Here is a 21,262-nt window from a genome sequence, read left to right as displayed (position 1 = left end):
CTTCCTCTGGAAGCAACAGTGAGTTCATTAACAAACACAAACACAGCATCTTTGTTTTTAATTGGTTGCCTTGCTTAAGTGAGGAAGTTTCTGGCCCTCCAGATGGGGCCATAGTCATGTGCAATACTGAAGCCATACCTGGAATCTGTGAAAATATTTTCTCTTTTACAATGTGCCATTTTACATGCTTCAGCTAGTGCCTTCAGCTCAGCCTCCTGTGCTGACATGTGAGGAGGGAGTGGTTCAGCCAATACTACCTCATGTTGCGTGACCACTGCATATCCAGTATGAAATCGGCCATCCTTACCCATGTATCTGCTGCCATCTACAAAAAAACTCAAGATCTGGATTAGACAAAGGTTGATCATGTACATGAGAAAATCCAGATGTATCTTGTTTCATCAATTGTACACAGTCATGTGAATCATTTTCATTTAAATCATTTAAAAGAGAACCTGTACCTCCCTCCCCCATTTATGAATCTGTAATAGGCAGCAACGTTGCAGGATTCAGAATCGTACATCTTTTGAATGTAATTGAGTCAGGCATAAGGAGGCAGCACTGCAATCTAAGTTGATGGGCCATTGATATGTGCTTTGACTGTACTTGATTGAGGATTTCTTGAATGTCATGAGGAGCCTGTAACACCAGGGGGTAATCAAGCACAATTTCTGATCCTTTTTCCACCATGAGTTGCACTGCCGCCACCGCCCTGACACATGAAGGGGCGCCGCACGCTACAGGATCTAATCTGGCAGAAAAGTAGGCACCCGGGCGCTGCCTGTCTCCATGTTTCTGTGTCAGGACTGAGATGATATGGCCACTCAGCTCTGAGCAGAATAGATTAAAAGGATGGTCATAGTTGGGTATTCCCAGTGCAGGTGCTGACAAAATTGCCAATTTAAGAGTGTAAAAAGACTGTTCTGCCTGGTCACTGAGAGAAAAGGGTTCAGTACTCAGACAATCATACAAAGGCTGCATCAACATGGATGCATTTCGAATCCAGGGTCTGCAATAAGACACCAGTCCCAAAAACATTCTGAGGGGTTTTGGCCCCCGAGGGAGTGTGATATCTTTTACTGACTGTTTTCTTGCCTCAGTGAGGTGACGGGCATCTTCTGACAAACAGTGACCGAGGAAAGTAACACGGGATTGGCCAAATTGCAGTTTGTCCTTTGAAAATTTACAACCACTTTCTGCCAGAAAGATCAACAATGACAATGATGCATTTTTACATGTTTCATAACTGGGGGCACAAAGCAACAGATCATCAACATATTGCAAAAGGACTATACCATCTAGAAATGGACCACTGAAGGGCTTGAGTATACATGGTGGGTGAATTCTGGCCATCCTGTAGCAGTACTGTCCGGGTATACTGTGTACCCTTAAAAGTTATGCAAACAGATATTGACAGTCCTTGTGCATAGGAACACTGAAAAATGCATTTGCAAGATCAATCACAGTATAACATGAAGCCTTTGAAGGCACTTGCATCAACAAGGTATGTGGATTGGGGACAATCAGGGTCTGTAGGACAGTGACCTTGTTGATTTACCTTAGGTCATGTACCATCCTATAAGTTATAGGCTGACCTTTTATGGCCTTTTTCTTGACCGGAAACAGGCGAGTATTGGCAGGTGAGTTGGTAATGACCAGGATCCCCATTTGAACATATTGTTCAATCTGCTCGGTGACAGACTGTTCTTATGCGTGACTCGGAGGATACTGGCGGACCCGAGGTGGAATGCACCCGGGTTTCAAATGAACCATGATAGGAGTGACATCCAATCTACCAATATCAGTTTTACCCTTTGCCCACAATTTGTCGGGGACTGGTTGCAGGTCCTGCACCAAATGTACCACATAGGATGTTTGGTCCGGCTCCAGGTGTAAAGCTAAATCCCGGGTTAAAACATCATCGGGGGTGTCAATATCTACATGTGTGGTACCATCTTCATTAAAGTGAATATGAGTCCCCAGTGCCTGCAGGACATCAGTACCCAGGAAATTGAATGGGATATTTTATTTTACTAACAACTGAGTCCCCACTGTACTATCTTCATCAGAATAGTTTCAGGAACAAAAACAACTTCCCCTGTGAACCCTGAGGCGGGTACACGTTGTCCACTTATCTGCCATGATTTCATATCATGTGGATTAATTACGGTTTTGGCTGCCCTCATGTCAACTAAACAGGGAACCTGCTGATTGCCCACCTGAACTGCTATTTTGATCCTGCAACCTTCAGTCGCCGCGGTCATGGTAGATAAGGACACGGGGTTTGCCAACTTCCTATTGTGATGTCACTGGACCAGGGGTGTGCACTGAACCCTGGTTCTGTGAGTTCACCTGTTGTTCTTGAGGGGGTAACCATCAATTTCTGCGTATGTGACCAGGTTTGCCACAATTGTAACATCTGAAGTCACCCCCCCCCCCTGTCTGGTCTGTCCCTGTTGACCAGACCATGTTCTCTGTTGTCCTTGCACCAAATTTATTTTTGAGGATTTGGTAGTGGACATGTCTAGTTCTAAACCCTTAGCAGCAACAACTAACTGAGTTAGTGCTGTCACCCACTATTCAGGCTTACATGCCTTCAGTTTTGTCTGGAGGGCAGGTCTCAGTCCCTCCATGAAAGCAGATGTAAGTAACTTCTGTCCCATAGGTCCAGTGGTATCCCAACCCATGTCTGTCCACACTGTCCGTAGACTAGACTCAAATGCCACTACTTCTTCTTTAGTCTCCTGTATTACATCTTTTAAACTACAGGCGCTGTCATCTTCCTTTGTCCTGGCCCATCTGCCAAAAATCCTGCAATATTCTATGCCCGATGCGTCTGCCTTTTCCCAGTCAGACCATGAGGACTGGTCAGTTTTTACCCTTTCATCCAGCAACTGTTCTTTTAGAGGGTTATATGGTGATTCTCCCATTTTTAAGGCCACTAAGTCATTTAAGTCAGCCCATGTTGCCCTATATGTGGCTTGTATCTGTTGTAACATATGGTGGGCAGGCATAGGTCTTGTCAGTGGGTCAGGAATTCTACCTAAAAGTCCCATCTGATCCTTAGGACTCCAAGGTAAATATGACAGTATGTGTTGTTCATACTGACCTCTCACTGGTGGGGCTTGGAGAGCCTGATTGTCTGCCCCGTCTACTCCCTCTCTGACCCCGTCAACTGGTAGTGGTGTTGGTGGTAGTGGAATAAAATCTGTTCTGACAGTCACTGGGTACAGTCCTGTCCGTGGTCTGGGCTTCAGTGTCCCACAAACTCTACATGTCTCAGTCCAGTCAAAGTCCTGATTTCCACAAACACCACATGTCCATTATCCCGGACCACTCGTGACCATCAGATAAGAGGGCGGTGGGGCACAGGGTACTGGACACTTTGTCTTTCAGTCCGTCCACGTCATCCTTTTTCACATTGGTATCAGAATACATACAGTCAGGTCCATAAATATTGGGACATCAACACAATTCTAAGATTTTTGGCTCTATACACCACCACAATAAATTTGAAATGAAACAAACTAGATGTGCTTTAACTGCAGAAAGTGAGTTTTAATTTGAGGGTATTTACATCCAAATCAGGTGAATGGTGTAGGAATTACAACAGTTTGCATATGTGCCTCCTACTTGTTAAGGGACCAAAAGTAATGGGACAGAATAATAATCATAAATCAAACTTTCACTTTTTAAAACTTGGTTGCAAATCCTTTGCAGTCAATTACAGCCTAAAGTCTGGAACGCATAGACATCACCAGACGCTGGGTTTCATCCCTGGTGATGCTCTGCCAGGCCTCTACTGCAACTGTCTTCAGTTCCTGCTTGTTCTTGGGGCATTTTCCCTTCAGTTTTGTCTTCAGCAAGTAAAATGCATGCTCAATCGGATTCAGGTCAGGTGATTGACTTGGCCATTGCATAACATTCCTCTTCTTTCCCTTAAAAAACTCTTTGGTTTCTTTTGCAGTATGCTTTGGGTCATTGTCCATCTGCACTGTGAAGCACCGTCCAATGAGTTCTGAAGCATTTGGCTGAATATGGGCAGATAATATTGCCCGAAACACTTCAGAATTAGGCTACTTTCAGACTAGCGTTCAGAGAGGATCCGTCTGGTGTCTGCACAGACGGATCCTCTCCTATAATGCAGACGTTTGGATCCGTTCAGAACGGATCCGTCTGCATTATAGTTTAGAAAAAATTCTAAGTCTGAAAGTTGTTCAGACGGATCCGTCCAGACTTTACATGGAAAGTCAATGGGGGACGGATCCGTTTGAAAATTGAGCCATATGGTGTCAACTTCAAACGGATCCGTCCCCATTGACTTACATTGTAAGTCTGGACGGATCCGTTTGCCTCCGCACGGCCAGGCGGACACCCGAACGCTGCAAGCAGCGTTCGGGTGTCCGCCTGCTGAGCGGAGCGGAGGCTGAACGCTGCCAGACTGATGCATTCAGAGCGGATCCGCGTCCACTCAGAATGCATTGGTAGCTGGACGGATGCGTTCGGGGCCGCTTGTGAGACCCTTCAAACGGAGCTCACAAGCGGAGCCCCGACGCTAGTGTGAAAGTAGCCTTAATCCTGCTGCTTTTGTCAGCAGTCACATCATCAATAAATACAAGAGAACCAGTTCCATTGGCAGCCATACATGCCCACGCCATGACACTACCACCACCATGCTTCACTGATGAGGTGGTATGCTTAGGATCATGAGCAGTTCCTTTCCTTCTCCATACTCTTCTCTTCCCATCACTCTGGTACAAGTTGATCTTGGTCTCATCTGTCCATAGGATGTTGTTCCAGAACTGTGAAGGCTTTTTTAGATGTCATTTGGCAAACTCTAATCTGGCCTTCCTGTTTTTGAGGCTCACCAATGGTTTACATCTTGTGGTGAACCATCTGTATTTACTCTAGTGAAGTCTTCTCTTGATTGTTGACTTTGACACACATACACCTACCTCCTGGAGAGTGTTCTTGATCTGGCCAACTGTTGTGAAGGGTGTTTTCTTCACCAGGGAAAGAATTCTTCCGTCATCCACCACAGTTGTTTTCTGTGGTCTTCCGGGTCTTTTGGTGTTGCTGAGCTCACCGGTTCGTTCCTTCTTTTTAAGAATGATCCAAACAGTTGTTTTGGCCATGCCTATTGTTTTTGCTATCTCTCTGATGGGTTTGTTTTGTTTTTCAGCCTAATGATGGCTTGCTTCACTGATAGTGACAGCTCTTTGGATCTCATCTTGAGAGTTGACAGCAACAGATTCCAAATGCAAATAGCACACTTGAAATTAACTCTGGACCTTTTATCTGCTCATTGTAATTGGAATAATGAGGGAATAACACACACCTGGCCAGCAATAGAACAGCTGAGAAGCCAACTGTCCCATTACTTTTGGTCCCTTAACAAGTGGGAGGCACATAAGCAAGCTGTTGTAATTCCTACACCGTTCACCTGATTTGGATGTAAATATCCCCAAATTAAAGCTGGCAGTCTGCAGTTAAAGCACATCTAGTTCGTTTAATTTCAAATCCATTGTGGTAGTGTATACAGCCAAAAATCTTAGAATGGCGCTGATGTCCCAATATTTATGGACCTGACTGTATTTCCTCCAAATGCTACGCTTGGCCATTTCTCATTCTTCACTTTCTCTGCTGCCCGACACCAACATTCCACAACCTCCTCACATTCCTGATCCTTCATCCAACCACTATGTGGTCTTTTGAACCTTTCCCAAACTTCAGAATCTAAATTACCATGTTTCATACCCGCCTTCTGTAACACCTTCACTGTCTATTTCTTGTCTTGTTTTCCTTCTACATCTTTGACTATGTGTTTGACTAATTTGTACTAGAGATATCGCGAACATAAAATTTTCCATTCGCGAACGGCGAACGCGAAATTTCGCAAATGTTCGCAAACGGGCGAACCGGGCGAACCGCCATTGACTTTTAAAACCCATTGAATTTTAAAACCCACAGGGACTCTTTCTGGCCACAATAGTGATGGAAAAGTTGTTTCAAGGGGACTAACACCTGGACTGTGGCATGCCGGAGGGGGATCCATGGCAAAACTCCCATGGAAAATTACGTAGTTGACGCAGAGTTGGGTTTTAATCCATAAAGGGCATAAATCACCTAAAATTCCTAAATTGTTTGGAATAACGTGCTTTAAAACATCAGGTATGATGTTGTATTGATCAGGTAGTGTAACGGTTACGCCCGCTTCACAGAGACAGACCAAACTCCCTGTTTAACGCACCGCAAACAGTCCATTTGCACAACCGCAAACTCTCCATTTGCACAAGGTTGGATATCAAGCTAGCCATGTCCCGTTCCTTGTCCTCACTGATGTCATTGAAGGTCTCTTCCTCCACCCAGCCACGTACAACACCAAGGGTCCCCGAAAGGTGACAACAAGCCCCCTGGGACGCCTGCTGTGGTTGGTCTTCCACCTCCTCAAATCCTCAATTCCTCCTCTGACTCCTCTTCTTCAGACTTTTCTCTCTGCGTTGCCTCTCTCTGCGTTATTATAAGGTGTGTTAAGTAGTACTATTCCTATCAGTTTAATCCCTGTTACGTCCCCTATCAGGGGACGTGTATATGGCATCGATTTTAGGAACGGGGAGATGGAAAAAGATGCTTGGTCGGTCCTCCTACTTCAAATTTGGGGCACTGCGCATGCAATCTAATGTGCCGCCAGATAGTTGTGGTGTGTTATGTTGTTCTATTCTTATCAGTTTAATCCCTGTTACGTCCCCTATCAGGGGACGTGTATATGGCATCGATTTTAGGAACAGGGAGATGGAAAAAGATGCTTGGTCGGTCCTCCTACTTCAAATTTGGGGCACTGCGCGTGCAATCTAATGTGCCGCCAGATAGTTGTGGTGTGTTATGTTGTTCTATTCTTATCAGTTTAATCCCTGTTACGTCCCCTATCAGGGGACGTGTATATGGCATCGATTTTAGGAACTGGGAGATGGAAAAAGATGCTTGGTCAGTCCTCCTACTTCAAATTTGGGGCACTGCGCGTGCAATCTAATGTGCCGCCAGATAGTTGTGGTATGTTATGTTGTTCTATTCTTATCAGTTTAATTCCTGTTACGTCCCCTATCAGGGGACGTGTATATGGCATCGATTTTAGGAACGGGGAGATGGAAAAAGATGCTTGGTCGGTCCTCCTACTTCAAATTTGGGGCCCTGCGCGTGCAATCCAATGTGCCACCAGATAGTTGTGGTGTGTTATGTTGTTCAATTCTTATCAGTTTAATCCCTGTTACGTCCCCTATCAGGGGACGTGTATGGAATAGATTTTAGACAACCGCAAAGAGTTGTCAATAGTTGACACATTAATGACATACATTTTATACCTCTATGCGTCAATCTTGGTGTAGTGATGACTGTGCTCGTGCGCACATTTGGAAGATTGCAGGCGATGGGGGTTTTTCAAAGCCTATGGTCGTGCTGAGGTAGTTCAGTGACAGTTAAGTGACCCAGAAAACAATGATTCTGCAGTGTGGGCCCATTGTTGGCCTAGTAGGCTTTAATGATCACCTTAGATGATCACAAAGAAAATTAATGTTTTTTCTATGCAAAATTATCCAACCGATCGCTTTTGGTCTGTTCACAATGAAGCAACGACCTTATCATTTGGGGTGTGCCAACATTGCCATTGTCAACACACTCATAGAGGTCGTCGCTTCATTGTGATACGCAAGCCCCTTCACCACGACAAGGTAATGATCACGAAGGGGAAATGACACATGTATGTGCTTTTTTTTTGTTTGGTTTTTGAAGCCACAGTGCAGCACCAGAGGCATGAAAAATTAGGTGTTGTTGCAGGCCAGAAAAATTTATGTTTGTTTCTCAGGCAGAAAGTGCCCTAAAACATTGCGGCTTGAACCCTAGTTGGTGGCGGATAAGTCACGCAAGTCATCCGGCATTCAGAGATAAAATACAGCAGCGTGTGGACCATTTTTAGCCCAAGGCAGCTCATCTCATCAGGCCTTTTTAGACGAATGTATCGCACACTGTCAGTCCCTTTGGGATCCATCCCTCATTCCTCTAAATAAAGGTGAGGTAATCTAGACTTTTTTGACCTAGGCGACTTCTCTTCTCAGTGACAATACCTCCTGCTGCACTGAAGGTCCTTTCTGACAGGACACTTGAAGCGGGGCAGGCCAGAAGTTCTATCACAAATTGGGATAGCTCAGGCCACAGGTCAAGCCTGCACACCCAGTAGTCAAGGGGTTCATCGCTCCTCAGAGTGTCGATATCTGCTGTTAAGGCGAGGTAGTCTGCCACCTGTCGGTCGAGTCGTTCTCTGAGGGTGGACCCCGAAGGGCTGTGGCGATGCGTAGGACTTAAAAAGCTCTGCATGTCCTCCATCAACAACACGTCTGTAAAGCGTCCTGTCCTTGCCGGCGTGGTCGTGGGAGAAGGAGGATTACTTTCACCTCTTCCCCTGTTAGATTCCCGTTGTGCTGTGACATCACCCTTATACGCTGCGTAAAGCATACTTTTTAATTTATTTTGGAACTGCTGCATCCTTTCCGACTTGCGGTAATTCGGTAACATTTCAGGCACTTTCTGCTTATACCGGGGGTCTAGTAGCGTGGCCACCCAGTACAGGTCGTTCTCCTTCAGCCTTTTTATACGAGGGTCCCTCAACAGACACGACAGCATGAAGAACCCCATTTGCACAAGGTTGGATGCCGAGCTACTCATGTCCCGTTCCTCGTCCTCAGTGATCTCACTGAAGGTATGTTCTTCCCCCAGCCACGTACAACACCACGGGTACCAGATAGGTGACAACGAGCACCCTGGGATGCCTGTTGTGGTTGGTCTTCCTACTCCTCCTCAAAGCCACATTCCTCCTCTGACTCCTTTTCCTCACAATCCTCTTCCAGCGTTGCCGCAGGTCCAGCAAGCGACGCTGATAAGGCTGTTTCTGGTGGTGATGGTGACCACAACCCTTCCTCTTCCTCTTCACGCTCATCTACGGCCTGATCCAGCACTCTTCGAAGGGCATGCTCCTGGAAGAAAACAAATGGTATGATGTAGCTGATAGTGCCTTCGGTGCGACTGACTAGGTTTATCACCTCCTCAAAAGGACGCATGAGCCTACAGGCATTGCGCATGAGCGTCCAGTAAAGTGCAAAAAAATTCCCAGCTCCGCAGAGGCTGTCCTAGCACCCCGGTCATACAAATACTCGTTGACGGCTTTTTCTTGTTGGAGCAGGCGGTCGAACATTAGGAGTGTTGAATTCCAACGTGTCGGGCTGTCGCAAATCAAGCGCCTCACTGGCATGTTGTTTCGCCGCTGGATATCTGAAAAGTGCGCCATGGCCGTGTAGAAACGCCTGAAATGGCCACACACCTTCCTGGCCTGCTTCAGGACGTCCTGTAAGCCTGGGTACTTATGCACAAAGCGTTGTACGATCAGATTACACACATGTGCCATGCACGGCACATGTGTCAACTTGCCCAAATTCAATGCCACCAACAAATTGCTTCCGTTGTTACACATCACTTTGCCGATCTCCAGTTGGTGCGGAGTCAGCCACTGATCCACCTGTGCGTTCAGGGCGGACAGGAGTGCTGGTCCGGTGTGACTCTCTGCTTTCAGGCAAGTCAACCCCAAGACGGCGTGACACTGCCGTATCCGGGATGTGGAATAGCCCCTGGGGAGCTGGGGGGGTGCCGTTGATGTGGAGCAAGACGCAACAGCAGAAGAGGACTCAGCCGAGGAGGTTATGGTAGAGGATGGAGTAGGAGGAGTAGAGGAGGTGGCAGCAGGCCTGCCTGCAAGTCGTGGCGGTGTCACCAACTCCTCTGCAGAGCCACGCATTCCATGCTTGGCAGCCGTCAGCAGGTTTACCCAATGCGCAGTGTAGGTGATATACCTGCCCTGACCGTGCTTTGCAGACCAGGTATCAGTGGTCAGATGGACCCTTGCTCCAACACTGTGTGCCAGACATGCCATTACTTCCTTTTGCACAATCGAGTACAGGTTGGGGATTGCCTTTTGTGCCAAGAAATTTCGGCCGGGTACCTTCCACTGCGGTGTCCCAATAGCTACAAATTTTTGGAATGCCTCAGACTCCACCAGCTTGTATGGTAAAAGCTGGCGGGCTAAGAGTTCAGACAAGCCAGCTGTCAGACGCCGGGCAAGGGGGTGACTTTGTGACATTGGCTTCTTACGCTCAAACATGTCCTTGACAGACACCTGACTGTGGGCAGATGAGCAGGAACTGCTCAAGGCGAGAGACGGAGTGGCGGATGGTTGAGATGGGGCAAGGAGGACAGCAGTGGTTGATGTGGCTGAAGATGCTGGACCAGGAGGACGATGGCGGCTTTGAGTTTGTGTGCTGCTTGTACTCATGTGTTGATCCCATAGGCGTTTGTGATGTGCGATCATGTGCCTTCGCAAAGCAGTTGTACCGAGGTGGGTGTTGGACTTCCCACGACTCAGTTTCTTTTGGCACAGGTTGAAAATGGCATCGCTGTTGTCAGAGGCAGACACACAAAAAAAATGCCACACTGCTGAGCTCTGCAATGACAGCATTCTGGTGGTGGCAACAGCATGCGTTGATTGGCGTGCTGTCTGGCTGATCCCGGGTGCCGATGCATGCTGTCTGACTGTGCCACTAGCTCCTTGCGACTACCTCCCTCTGCTTCCAACTCGTCTCCTCCTCCTCTCTGTCTCCGCATCAGAACTTTTCCCCTTTTCTTCTTCTCTTCGAGTGGGCACCCACGTGACATCCACGACCACGACGGCCCCTGCGGGGTGGCCTGCCTCTGCCTGTCATTTTTTTAGATTAGTTAAGTTGTACTATGCGTGCAAGCTACTGTGACACAAGATATGCGTTGCGCTGAAGTGACACTATGCACTGCACTGGGCCTTAAACACACAAACACGTGTGTAACTGACTGCTATTTATTCAGCCAAAATAGTTTTTTTTCTTTAAATGGAATCGAATGTGACACCAGGTATGAATGGCGCTGAAGTGACACTATGCACTGCACTGGGCCTTAAACACACAAACACATGTGTGTAACTGACTGCTATTTATTCAGCCAAAATTGTTTTTTATTCTTTAAATGGAATCGAATGTGACACCAGATATGAATGGCGCTGAAGTGACACTATGCACTGCACTGGGCCTTAAACACACAAACACGTGTGTAACTGACTGCTATTTATTCAGCCAAAATTGTTTTTTTTATTTAAATGGAATCGAATGTGACACCAGATATGAATGGCGCTGAAGTGACACTATGCACTGCACTGGGCCTTAAACACACAAACACGTGTGTAACTGACTGCTATTTATTCAGTCAAAATAGTTTTTTTTATTTAAATGGAATCGAATGTGACACAAGATATGAATGGTGCTGAAGTGACACTATGCACTGCACTGGGCCTTAAACACACAAACACGTGTGTAACTGACTGCTATTTATTCAGCCAAAATTGTTGTTTTTCTTTAAATTGAATCAAATGTGACACCAGATATGAATGGCGCTGAAGTGACACTATGCACTGCACTGGGCCTTAAACACACAAACACGTGTGTAACTGACTGCTATTTATTCATTCAAAATTGTTGTTTTTGTTTAAATGGAATCGAATGTGACACCAGATATGAGTTGCGCTGGTGACACTATGCACTTGCAGGGCTGTGAGCCTGACACACACGCTGGCAGGCAGGCAACTGCAATTTGATTACACAGGGAAAAAAAAAAAAAAAGCAGACTTATGTTCTAGCCCTAAAAAGGGCTTTTTGGGGTGCTGTCCTTACAGCAGAGATCAGATGAGTCTTTCAGGACTGCAGTGGACACTGAATACACTAGCCTAGCTATCGATTTCCCTATTAAATCAGCAGCAGCACTGTCCCTCCCCTCACTAAGAATGCAGCTTCCGAATGAATCTAAAATGGATGCTGTCCAGGAGGTGGGAGGGTCTGGGAGGGAGGGTCTGCTGCTGATTGGCTGGAATGTGTCGGCTGACTGTGAGGTACAGGGTCAAAGTTTACTCAATGATGATTTATAGGGGGCGGACCTAACATCGCATATGTTCGCCCGACGCGGCGAACGCGAACAAGCTATGTTCGCCGGGAACTATTCGCCGGCGAACTATTCGGGACATCTCTAATTTGTACCCCTCAAGTATACTCTGTGTATTGCCCATGTCTATATATTAAGAATTTCTCTACCAGATGTCTGAAATATTTAGTTGTGAGAGATGGGAATCCATTTTGTCTCTGTCGGCAGTATCGCACACAACAGGCTATGTATCAGGCACACATACATGTTAGGTTTAGATACAGATGTGTTTGGATGTGCTTGCTGATTCCAGCTGTTTATTAAACTCTGGAGATGGTGAGGGAAGAGCTCGTGGACGGTCAGTGATGATATTATATACACAGCTCAGCAGGCTGTATCACACAGGATAGGATTAGATACAGATGTGTTTGGATATGATGTGTTTATTACACTCTGGAGATGGTGAGGGAAGAGCCTGTGGATGGTCAGTGATGAGATTAGATACACAGCTCAGCAGGCTGTTTCACACAGGATAGGATTAGATACAAATGGGATTTAAACACTGGGTGAGAAGTAGATTCATGTCTGGGTGTAGTAACATGGACACAGGAGTTATAGATGGAGTAGCTGCTGCAGGCAGAGCAGTGTGGGGACATGGCCAGCCTGTGACTCATCTCTGTGCAGTGCAGCCAGGCTTGTGTAGCAATAAAGTTATGTATTCAACAAAACAAGAAGGGGAGAAAGTAAACAGATCTGCCAGGATAATGTGATGTCTTCCAGGGAGGAAGGAAAGCTCAGACATGAAAAACAGGTATTGCGGGCATATGTATGGATGGTGAGGGGAGTTAGGAGCACATAAAAAAAATATTGATTTTGGGACCGGACAACCTCTTTAATCCTGTTTCTTTTCGTCTTGAGCTTCCTCATGCCCTGAAAATTCATAATGTGTTCCATAGGTCTTTGTTGAAAAAATATGTGGAACCTTTACAGCCATCTTCCTTGCCACCCGCTCCGGTCATGGTGGACGGTAATTTGTAATTCGAGATCTCGAAAATAGTTGACTCTCGAGTTCTCCGTGGATCCCTTCAAAATCTTGTCCACTGGAGAGGTTATGGACTGGAGGAGAGGATGTGGGTGCCGGCATCCGACGTTATTGGCAATCGTTTAGTGAATGCCTTTCATAAATCTCACCTGGATAAGGGTGGTCCTGGGTGCCCGGGGTCACCAGTAGAAGGGGGGGTACTGTTACGGACGTTCCCGTGGCAGGTACCAGGAGATCGGAGAGACTGGCAACTCGTGGGTTAAATTGACAAGTTCACAGTGGATCTTAATGTGTCTGTGTTTTGGTGAATGCCATTCCCTTTGCTTCAGGTGTTGCTTGTTGGTAAACTACCTTTCCTATAAGTAGCCGCTTCTCACTCTTGGAGGTGCAGTTTATAGATTTTCTTCCTGCCTTCTAACTAACTGGTCGGTTGTACTCTGTGGTGCTTCTGGAGTTGCCAATTTTCTACTTTTAAATAAGGCTACTTTCACACGAGCGTTCGGGCGTCCGCTCGTGAGCTCCGTTTGAAGGGGCTCACGAGCGGCCCCGAACGCATCCGTCAGGCCCTAATGCATTCTCAGTGGAGGCGGATCCACTGAGAATGCATCCGCCTGCCAGCGCTCAGCCTCCGCTCCGCTCAGTGAGCGGACACCTGAACGCTGCTTGCAGCGTTCGGGTGTCCGCCTGGCCATGCGGAGGCGAGCGGATCCGTCCAGACTTATAATGGAAGTCAATGGGGACGGATCCGCTTGAAGATGACACCATATGGCTCAATCTTCAAGCGGATCCGTTCCCCATTGACTTTCAATGTAAAGTCTGAACGGATCCGCTCAGGCTACTTTCTGACTTAGAAAATTTTCTAAGTAATAATGCAGACGGATCCGTTCTGAACGGATGCAAACGTCTGCATTATCGGAGCGGATCCGTCTGATGAAACATCAGACGGATCCGCTCCGAACGCTCGTGTGAAAGTAGCCTTAGTCTTGTCTGTTCTTATTGTTTTGTGTTTGTTATATTCCTTGTTGTTTGTATCTGGGCCTGAGACAGAGACTTCCATTCGTCTATCTGGGGAGGAATGGGTTGTCTCTGGTCCTAACCTCATTCCAGGGCCTTATAGAGATATAAGGGCCTAGGTATACAGAATATGAATATACCTACCTTCAAGGTCTATTCAGATTGATAGGTATTTAGGGCCCGGATTAGGGTTGTTTAGAAGGTGACCTGTTTCTTCCCTAGTTTCCAGGCCCAGTTAATGTTCCCTTTCCCTCCTGTGTTTAGTGTAGAGTTTTTCCCCCCACACTGATCATGACACTTGTCTACTGGAAGGGTTACCAGAGGAGAGGATGTGGGTTCCAGCGGCTGATGTTAATCGTCTGGTGAAGGCCTTTTTTACAGAGCCCATCCTGATAAGGTCGGTCCTGGGTGCCCAGAGGTCACCCGTAGAAGGGGGGGTACTGTCACGCTCCCTCAGGTGACTGATGTCAGGAAATCAAGGAGATTGGCTGAGCTTGGAGGAATCTAACAACCTCCTTGATTTCTCTTGATTCAGTGTTGATAGGGTTAATGACCACTTCCCTTTTCTCAGCTATTGCTCAGTGGTCATCACTTCTACCCTTTATAGTCTCACCCACCCTTCCGACTATGCGGTTGATAGCTTCATTTGGGTTTGGCTGAGTTGGTGTGAGATCCTCTCTGGTGTTCCTGTTCTTCCGTCTCTACAGAAGTTAAGTGTCGCGTTTGTTTGTGTTTGTTATATTCCCTGTTGTTGTATCTTGGCCTGAGACAGAGACTTCTATTCGTCCATCTGGGTAGGAACGGGTTGTCTCTGGTCCTATACCTATTCCAGGACATTATAGGGAAATCAGGGCCTAGGTATCCCGCTTATGAATATTCCTACCTTCAAGGTCTATTCATATTGATAGGTAGTCAGGGCCCATATTATGGTTGTCTAGGAGGTGACCTGTTTCTTCCCTAGTTTCCAGGCCCAGGTACTGTTCTGCTTCCCTCCTGTGTTCAGTATAGAGTTTCCCCCACACTGATCGTGACACTACAATTTAGGAAGGTGTAATACCACTCAAAAGCCATTATAAAGGCTATTATATAGTCATTGAATTCCAAAGTGACATAACATATCATTTACTTTTTACAGAGAACTTTCTGGTTGGTGAGGGTGTTGACAAGTCTTTTTATTGGTACTGTCATCCTAGGTAAGTGTTTGGCTAAATTATATTTAGGGATTTGCTGGCATAAGCAGCCAATAATTGCAATGTACTGTTGTGCACTGTAATTTGCTGCCTAATTTGTCTATCCTGTTCTACATTTTGGTCATTCCATGTCAAGTGGACCAACCTAGAAATCCGACCCTCTCCAAATTGAGTACAATTTTGCACAGATGTTCCCTAGGGTCCTAAATAAAATCTTCCACATTTTTTCACCTGGACCTCTGTTGCTTCCAGAGTTTCAGGCAGCTGATGATGGACCAGCTGTAATGTTTGCTTGCTGCATAACCCAAAGTGGCAACTTGGTCAAGGCACAGTATCTTAAGTAGTTAAGCTAAGAGGCTGAAATTTTTCAGGTTAGTAAAACTACTTATTCTAAGTCCTTGCAAAGTTTGGTGCATTAAGAAGGCTTGACAAAATTTTTACATGCCATCAAAATCGGCCAAAAATTTTACAAATGACCGTTAAGGGCCTACTTTGACTGCCCACTGCTCCTGACATGCTTGTCCAATCAGGCTGTAATTTTGCCAGGAGTTATGGCCCATGCAATATATCTTAAGGTCGCATACACAAGCTTTAAAACCAACTTGAAGACAAGCTATGATTAGACAAAGAAATTTCATATTTTTGCCAATCTTTGCTACTTTTGGGGTGGAAATATCTCAAATGTGTAATTATTATTATTATTTTTTTATTAATCTCATCTAAAAGAGCATGTTTTTTGCCACAAAAGTCACCCTATTTTAACTTTGACCAGGCCTTATGTTGGCCAGAACTAAGCACACAAGAATGTACCTATTTTGCATGCTTGCATGAACTTCACTACAAGGGGACATTTTTTTGTGGTCTCCTGTCTGACAGGCTGGTGAGCCAGAAACATTAGATTATGTAGTGCTGCTGAGCTTGTTATCCTAATATATCATTTAGATATAGTTCCATACACATATTATAATTAATTGTGGGTTGCCATTTTAAATAATTGGATATAATTGAATTTAAATGTAATTGGCTCCCACCTATGGCCTATATTGCTTCAATGTACTTGAATAAATTACCTACAAGCTACACATTTGGCATCCTTGCTGTTCCTAAACCCAAGCAAGGAAAAATGCTGTCTGAGTGCATAAAGCATAATGTAATTGACGGTCATTTTTCAATTTTTTGGCCTATTTTGTTGGCATGTAAAAATTTGGTGAAGCCTTCTTAAGGCACCAAACTTTACAAGAAGACTTAGACTAATTAGTTCTACTAACCTGCACAATGTCAGACTCCTAGCTTAACTACTTAAGATACTGTGCCTTGACAAAGTTGCCACTTTGGGTTACGCAGTAAGAAGCGCATTACAGCTGGTCCATCATCAGCTGCCTGAAACTCTGGAACCAACAGAGGTCCAGATGAAAACATTAGTAAAATTTTATTTAGGACCCTAGGGAACATCTGTGCAAAATTGTATTAAATTTGGAGAGAGTCGGATTTCTAGGTTGGTCCACTTGACATGGAATGACCCATTTTCCTAATTTATGTATTCCTAATCTAAGTTAAATTACAAAATCAGTTACAACCTTAAAAATGGAATGTACCAAATAACCATTGAGCTCAATAGTAAATCACTGCAGAACATGAAAAGAGCATAAAAATGTTTATACATATTTTGTCCATTGTGTCAGTTACTGTTGTGATCAATTCCCCATGGTTCTTTTCCCTTGTCCAAACTATTTAGGGCTCAAGCCCCCGACTGTGGTTTGGGTCCACATCTGATCCGCATTTTTTGCTGGTCACATGTGGACCCATTCACTTCAATGTTACCCCAAAAGATGCGGAAATCACTGTGTTGTCTGCATCCGCATGTCCGTTCCGTACCGTAACATGTCCAATTATTGTCCACATTACAGACAAGGATGGATTGTTCTATTAGGGGTCAGCTGTTCCGTTCTGCAAAAAGCGCAGTGCACACAGCCGGTATCTGTGTTTTGCGGATCCGCAATTTGCAAACTGCAAAACAGCTAACGGTCATGTGGATGAGCCGTAACTAACAGTCCCTGGATGATGAGATGGTCCTCATGGAGGCTGCTATGTCTGTTACTCTGGTAGTAGTAAGCCCATTATTCTGAGCATTGTTCCTTTTTGAGAAAAAATTATGTAGCTAAACACATTATACAATGTTCAGACTTTTACATGTATTAATGTATTTGAAGGGATTGTCCTACGATCACAACTTATTACCTACAGTATGCACGGGGTGAAGGGGTCTCACTACTGGATCCTACTGATAAAAAAATGTAAGGAACTGTTGAAGTTAAGCAGTGCACTCTGTTATCTCTGGCAGGTCCATAGAAATGAATGGAGTGGCAGAGCACGTGTGACTGTCACTCCATTCTCTCTCGGTTCTTGTGAACAGTTAAATGTAGTGTTGGGTGAATACCGCATGTACTCAAGCGCGATGCTCGAATCTCCTCCCCGCATGTTTGTTGGCTGCTATGCAGCCAATAAACGTGCAGGTAAGTACTGCCATTCACTGTAATGCTGTAGCCATGTTGGCTGCTGGCATTACAGTGATTGGCTGGCCGGAACGCGTCATCGGGTGCTATATAGTATTAGTCAGGGAGAGCTGGAGAGCAGAAGGGAGAGATAGTGTAGGGATTGAAATAGCAATATTTTAGTTTTTATACTTGTTATAGACCCAAAAGTCCTTTTAAGGACTGTTGTTGTATCTGGCAGCAATATATATTTTCAGTGCAACCTGCGCTAAATAGCTTGCAATTGTTTGAACGCTGCAAACAGCAACATTATCTGCTCTACATCTCCTGTCTAATGTGTGCGCAGTCTAAAAATATCCGTGACATCCAGTGTACTTTTTCCGTAGATGGTGTCTGCTGTGGACATTTACATTGCCTGCGCTACATCTCCTGCATAACATTTGCATATCCGAATCATCAGTGACATTCAGTCTAATTTTTTTGCTGCTGGTGGCAGCGACATTACCTGTGCTACATCTCCAGTATAACATTAGCGCACCCGAAATATCAGTGACATTCAGTGTAATTTTTTTAGACTAGCAACATTATCTGCGCTACACCTCCTGTGTAACGTGTGCACAGCCTAAAGATATCTGTGACATCCAGTGTACTTTTTCTGTAGATGGTGTCCGCTGCGGACAGTTACATTACCTGCGCTACATCTCCTGTATAACGTTTGCGTATCCGAAATATCAGTGACATTCAGTCAAATTTTTTTGCTGCTGGTGGCAGCGACATTACCTGTGCTACATCTCCTGTATAAGGCTACTTTCACACTAGCGTTCGGAGCAGATCCGTCTGATGTTTCATCAGACGGATCCGCTCCTATAATGCAGACGTTTGCATCCGTTCAGAACGGATCCGTCCGCATTATAACTTAGAAAAATTTCTAAGTGTGAAAGTAGCCCGAACGGATCCGTCCAGACTTTACATTGAAAGTCAATGGGGGCGGATCCGTTTGAAGATTGAGCCATATGGTGTCATCTTCAAGCGGATCCGTCCCCATTGACTTACATTGTAAGTCTGGACGGATACGCTTACCTCCGCACGGCCAGGCAGACACCCTAACGCTGCAAGCAGCGTTCGGGTGTCCGCTCACTGAACGGAGCGGAGGCTGAACGCTGGCAGACTGATGCATTCTCAGCGGATCCGCCTCCACTGAGAATGCATTAGAGCTGGACGGCTGCGTTCGGTGCCGCTTGTGAGCCCCTTCAAACGGAGCTCACGAGCGGACACCCGAACGCAGGTGTGAAAGTAGCCTAACGTTTGCGCATCCTAAATATCACTGACATTCATTCAGTGTAATTTTTTAATAAGTGGTGGTGACAGGGACATAACTTGCGATATACCTCCTGTTTAACATCTGCTCATCCTAAATATCAGTGACATTCATTCAGTGTAATATTTTATAAAGCGGTGGTGACAGTGACATTACTTGCGCTATATCTCCTGTTTAACGTGTGCACATCCTAAAAATATCTGTGACATTCTGTGTACTTTATTTGCGCATACACTTAAAGAAAGAAAATGGAGGTTGAATATAGACAAAGGCCAGAATACACATCTTCCCCGCCAGCTTACAATATAGGAAGACAAATCTCCCCTGGTGGTCAACAGAGGCTGCCTCGCACATAAAATCAATCGTTCTATGAATAAAGACAGTCACTCCCCTAGAATGACTAGAGAAGGTAGAATGGTATGTGTGCGCAGGCCAGCCCCTGGTGACGACCCTGGAGGTCTCCCCCGTAAGATGTGTTTCTATCAAACATATAATAGCATGGAGATGTGAACGCATCAAATCAAAAACCGCTTTTCTTCTATCCCCCAGGTCCCTGACATTCCAGGTAAGAATTCTGATTGACATTATAAAAATTAATAAAAATTAAATAAAATAAAAACACAACTCTTCCCCACCCTAGACACATCACAGCCCCCATCCAACCCCCCAATCCAATTAATCCACCGCATAAATCAGCAGATCCCTCGCCTATGACCTTCGACCCCCCCACCCCTCCGCTCGACACCTCACCGCTAGTTAACCAAAGAAAGGGAACAATATAGAGCATAATCTGCCAGCTATTAATCCCAGCAAAACCTTAAGCAGTTAGATCACATATTGTTTCGTTCAAGTCACTCCGCAGCTTTCTCTGGCGTATCAAAAAATTAAGTCGTATCATTGAAAATAATCCGGAGTTTGGCTGGGAAGACAAGTGAGTATTTAATATCCCTTTCTCTTAGTCTCTTTTTAACAGTAATAAACAAGCGTCTCTTTTCTTGGACATCTTTGGAAAAATCCGGGAAAAAAGCCAGTATATTTACATCATATAAAACAGGGGAACATTCCCTCGCCCGTCTTAGTACTATTTCTCTGTCTCTTGAAGCCAGCATTTTAGCGAGGAGTGTCTGTGGTTGTCCCCCCGGAATTAATTTACCACCTTGGACCCGATGGGCTCTTTCTACTAGAAACAAGGGCAAAAAGTGCTCCCTCCCAAAATTTTCAAGAATCATCGCCTGTATGAATTAAGTAGGGTTCTTATCTTCCGCGCCCTCTGGCATCCCCAGGATTCTTACATTGTACCTTCGTGATCTGTCTTCCAGATCCACCAACAACTTTTTTTTTAACGCGATTAAAAACGTGGACATCTCAGTGTTTATTTCTTTGTATTCATTCTGTATAGTAACCATAGAGCTCTCCACCTTATTGACTCTATCACGGATTTTAGACAGATCATCTCTAATCAGTCCCACATCGACTTGAATTGCGCCAAGCTGGGTTGTAATAGCCTGTATTAGGTCCCCGTTCTGTTTTACTGCCAGAAGAATTTCATTTAACGGCGAGGGGTTGGGGTTGGTCACACCTTCTCCATCTATTCCCTCCTCCCCTTGGGGATACCCAGGAGCTTTTTGTAATTCGAGTTCCATCACTTCGGGATTCTGATTTTTTTAGAGCTGCTATCCTTTTGCCCACCTCTGGTATTAACTCTTGGGGACCTCAAAAACTGGTCTATTTTTCCTCCTTCAGAGGGTTTAATAGCCGGTTTCTGACCAGAAAGGTCCACAGAGCGCCTACTGGCCTTCGGTGCCATTTCCCCTTTTCTTTTATTTTTTTTCCCCTTTCTTCTCTTTTCTTTTCTCTTTCTCTTTCTCTCCTTCCCCCTTGGTTTTCCTTTTTTTTTTTTTTTCGCTTTTAGGTAGAGGGAAGAAAAAATATAAAAATAAAATAATATGGTTGCATAAGTGTGCACACCTTTAAATGAATACTTTGTTAAAGCACCTTTTGATTTTATTACAGCACTCAGTCTTTTTGGGTATGAGTCTATCAGCATGGCACATTTTGACTTGGCAAGATTTGCCCACTCTTCTTTGCAAAAACACTCCAAATCTTTCAGATTGCGAGGGCATCTGCTGTGCACAGTCCTCTTCAGATCACCCCACAGATTTTCAATCAG

The 21,262-nt window shown here is 45.2% G+C and overlaps 1 protein-coding gene across 1 annotated transcript in view; it reads left to right on the top strand.

The window, feature by feature from the left end:
- The window catches only part of DUOXA1 (dual oxidase maturation factor 1), a 190,947-nt gene that overhangs the window by 125,826 nt on the left and 43,859 nt on the right, over nucleotides 1–21,262 (top strand). The window contains exon 3 of the mRNA XM_040413826.1: nucleotides 15,228–15,285. Coding sequence (XP_040269760.1) covers nucleotides 15,228–15,285 — 58 coding nt within the window. The remainder of the gene's footprint in view (nucleotides 1–15,227; nucleotides 15,286–21,262) is intronic.

Source organism: Bufo bufo, chromosome 1 (genome assembly GCF_905171765.1).
Source record: "Bufo bufo chromosome 1, aBufBuf1.1, whole genome shotgun sequence".
Classification (NCBI taxonomy): Eukaryota; Metazoa; Chordata; class Amphibia; order Anura; family Bufonidae; genus Bufo; species Bufo bufo.
This window is presented reverse-complemented; position numbering and strand designations above follow the sequence as displayed.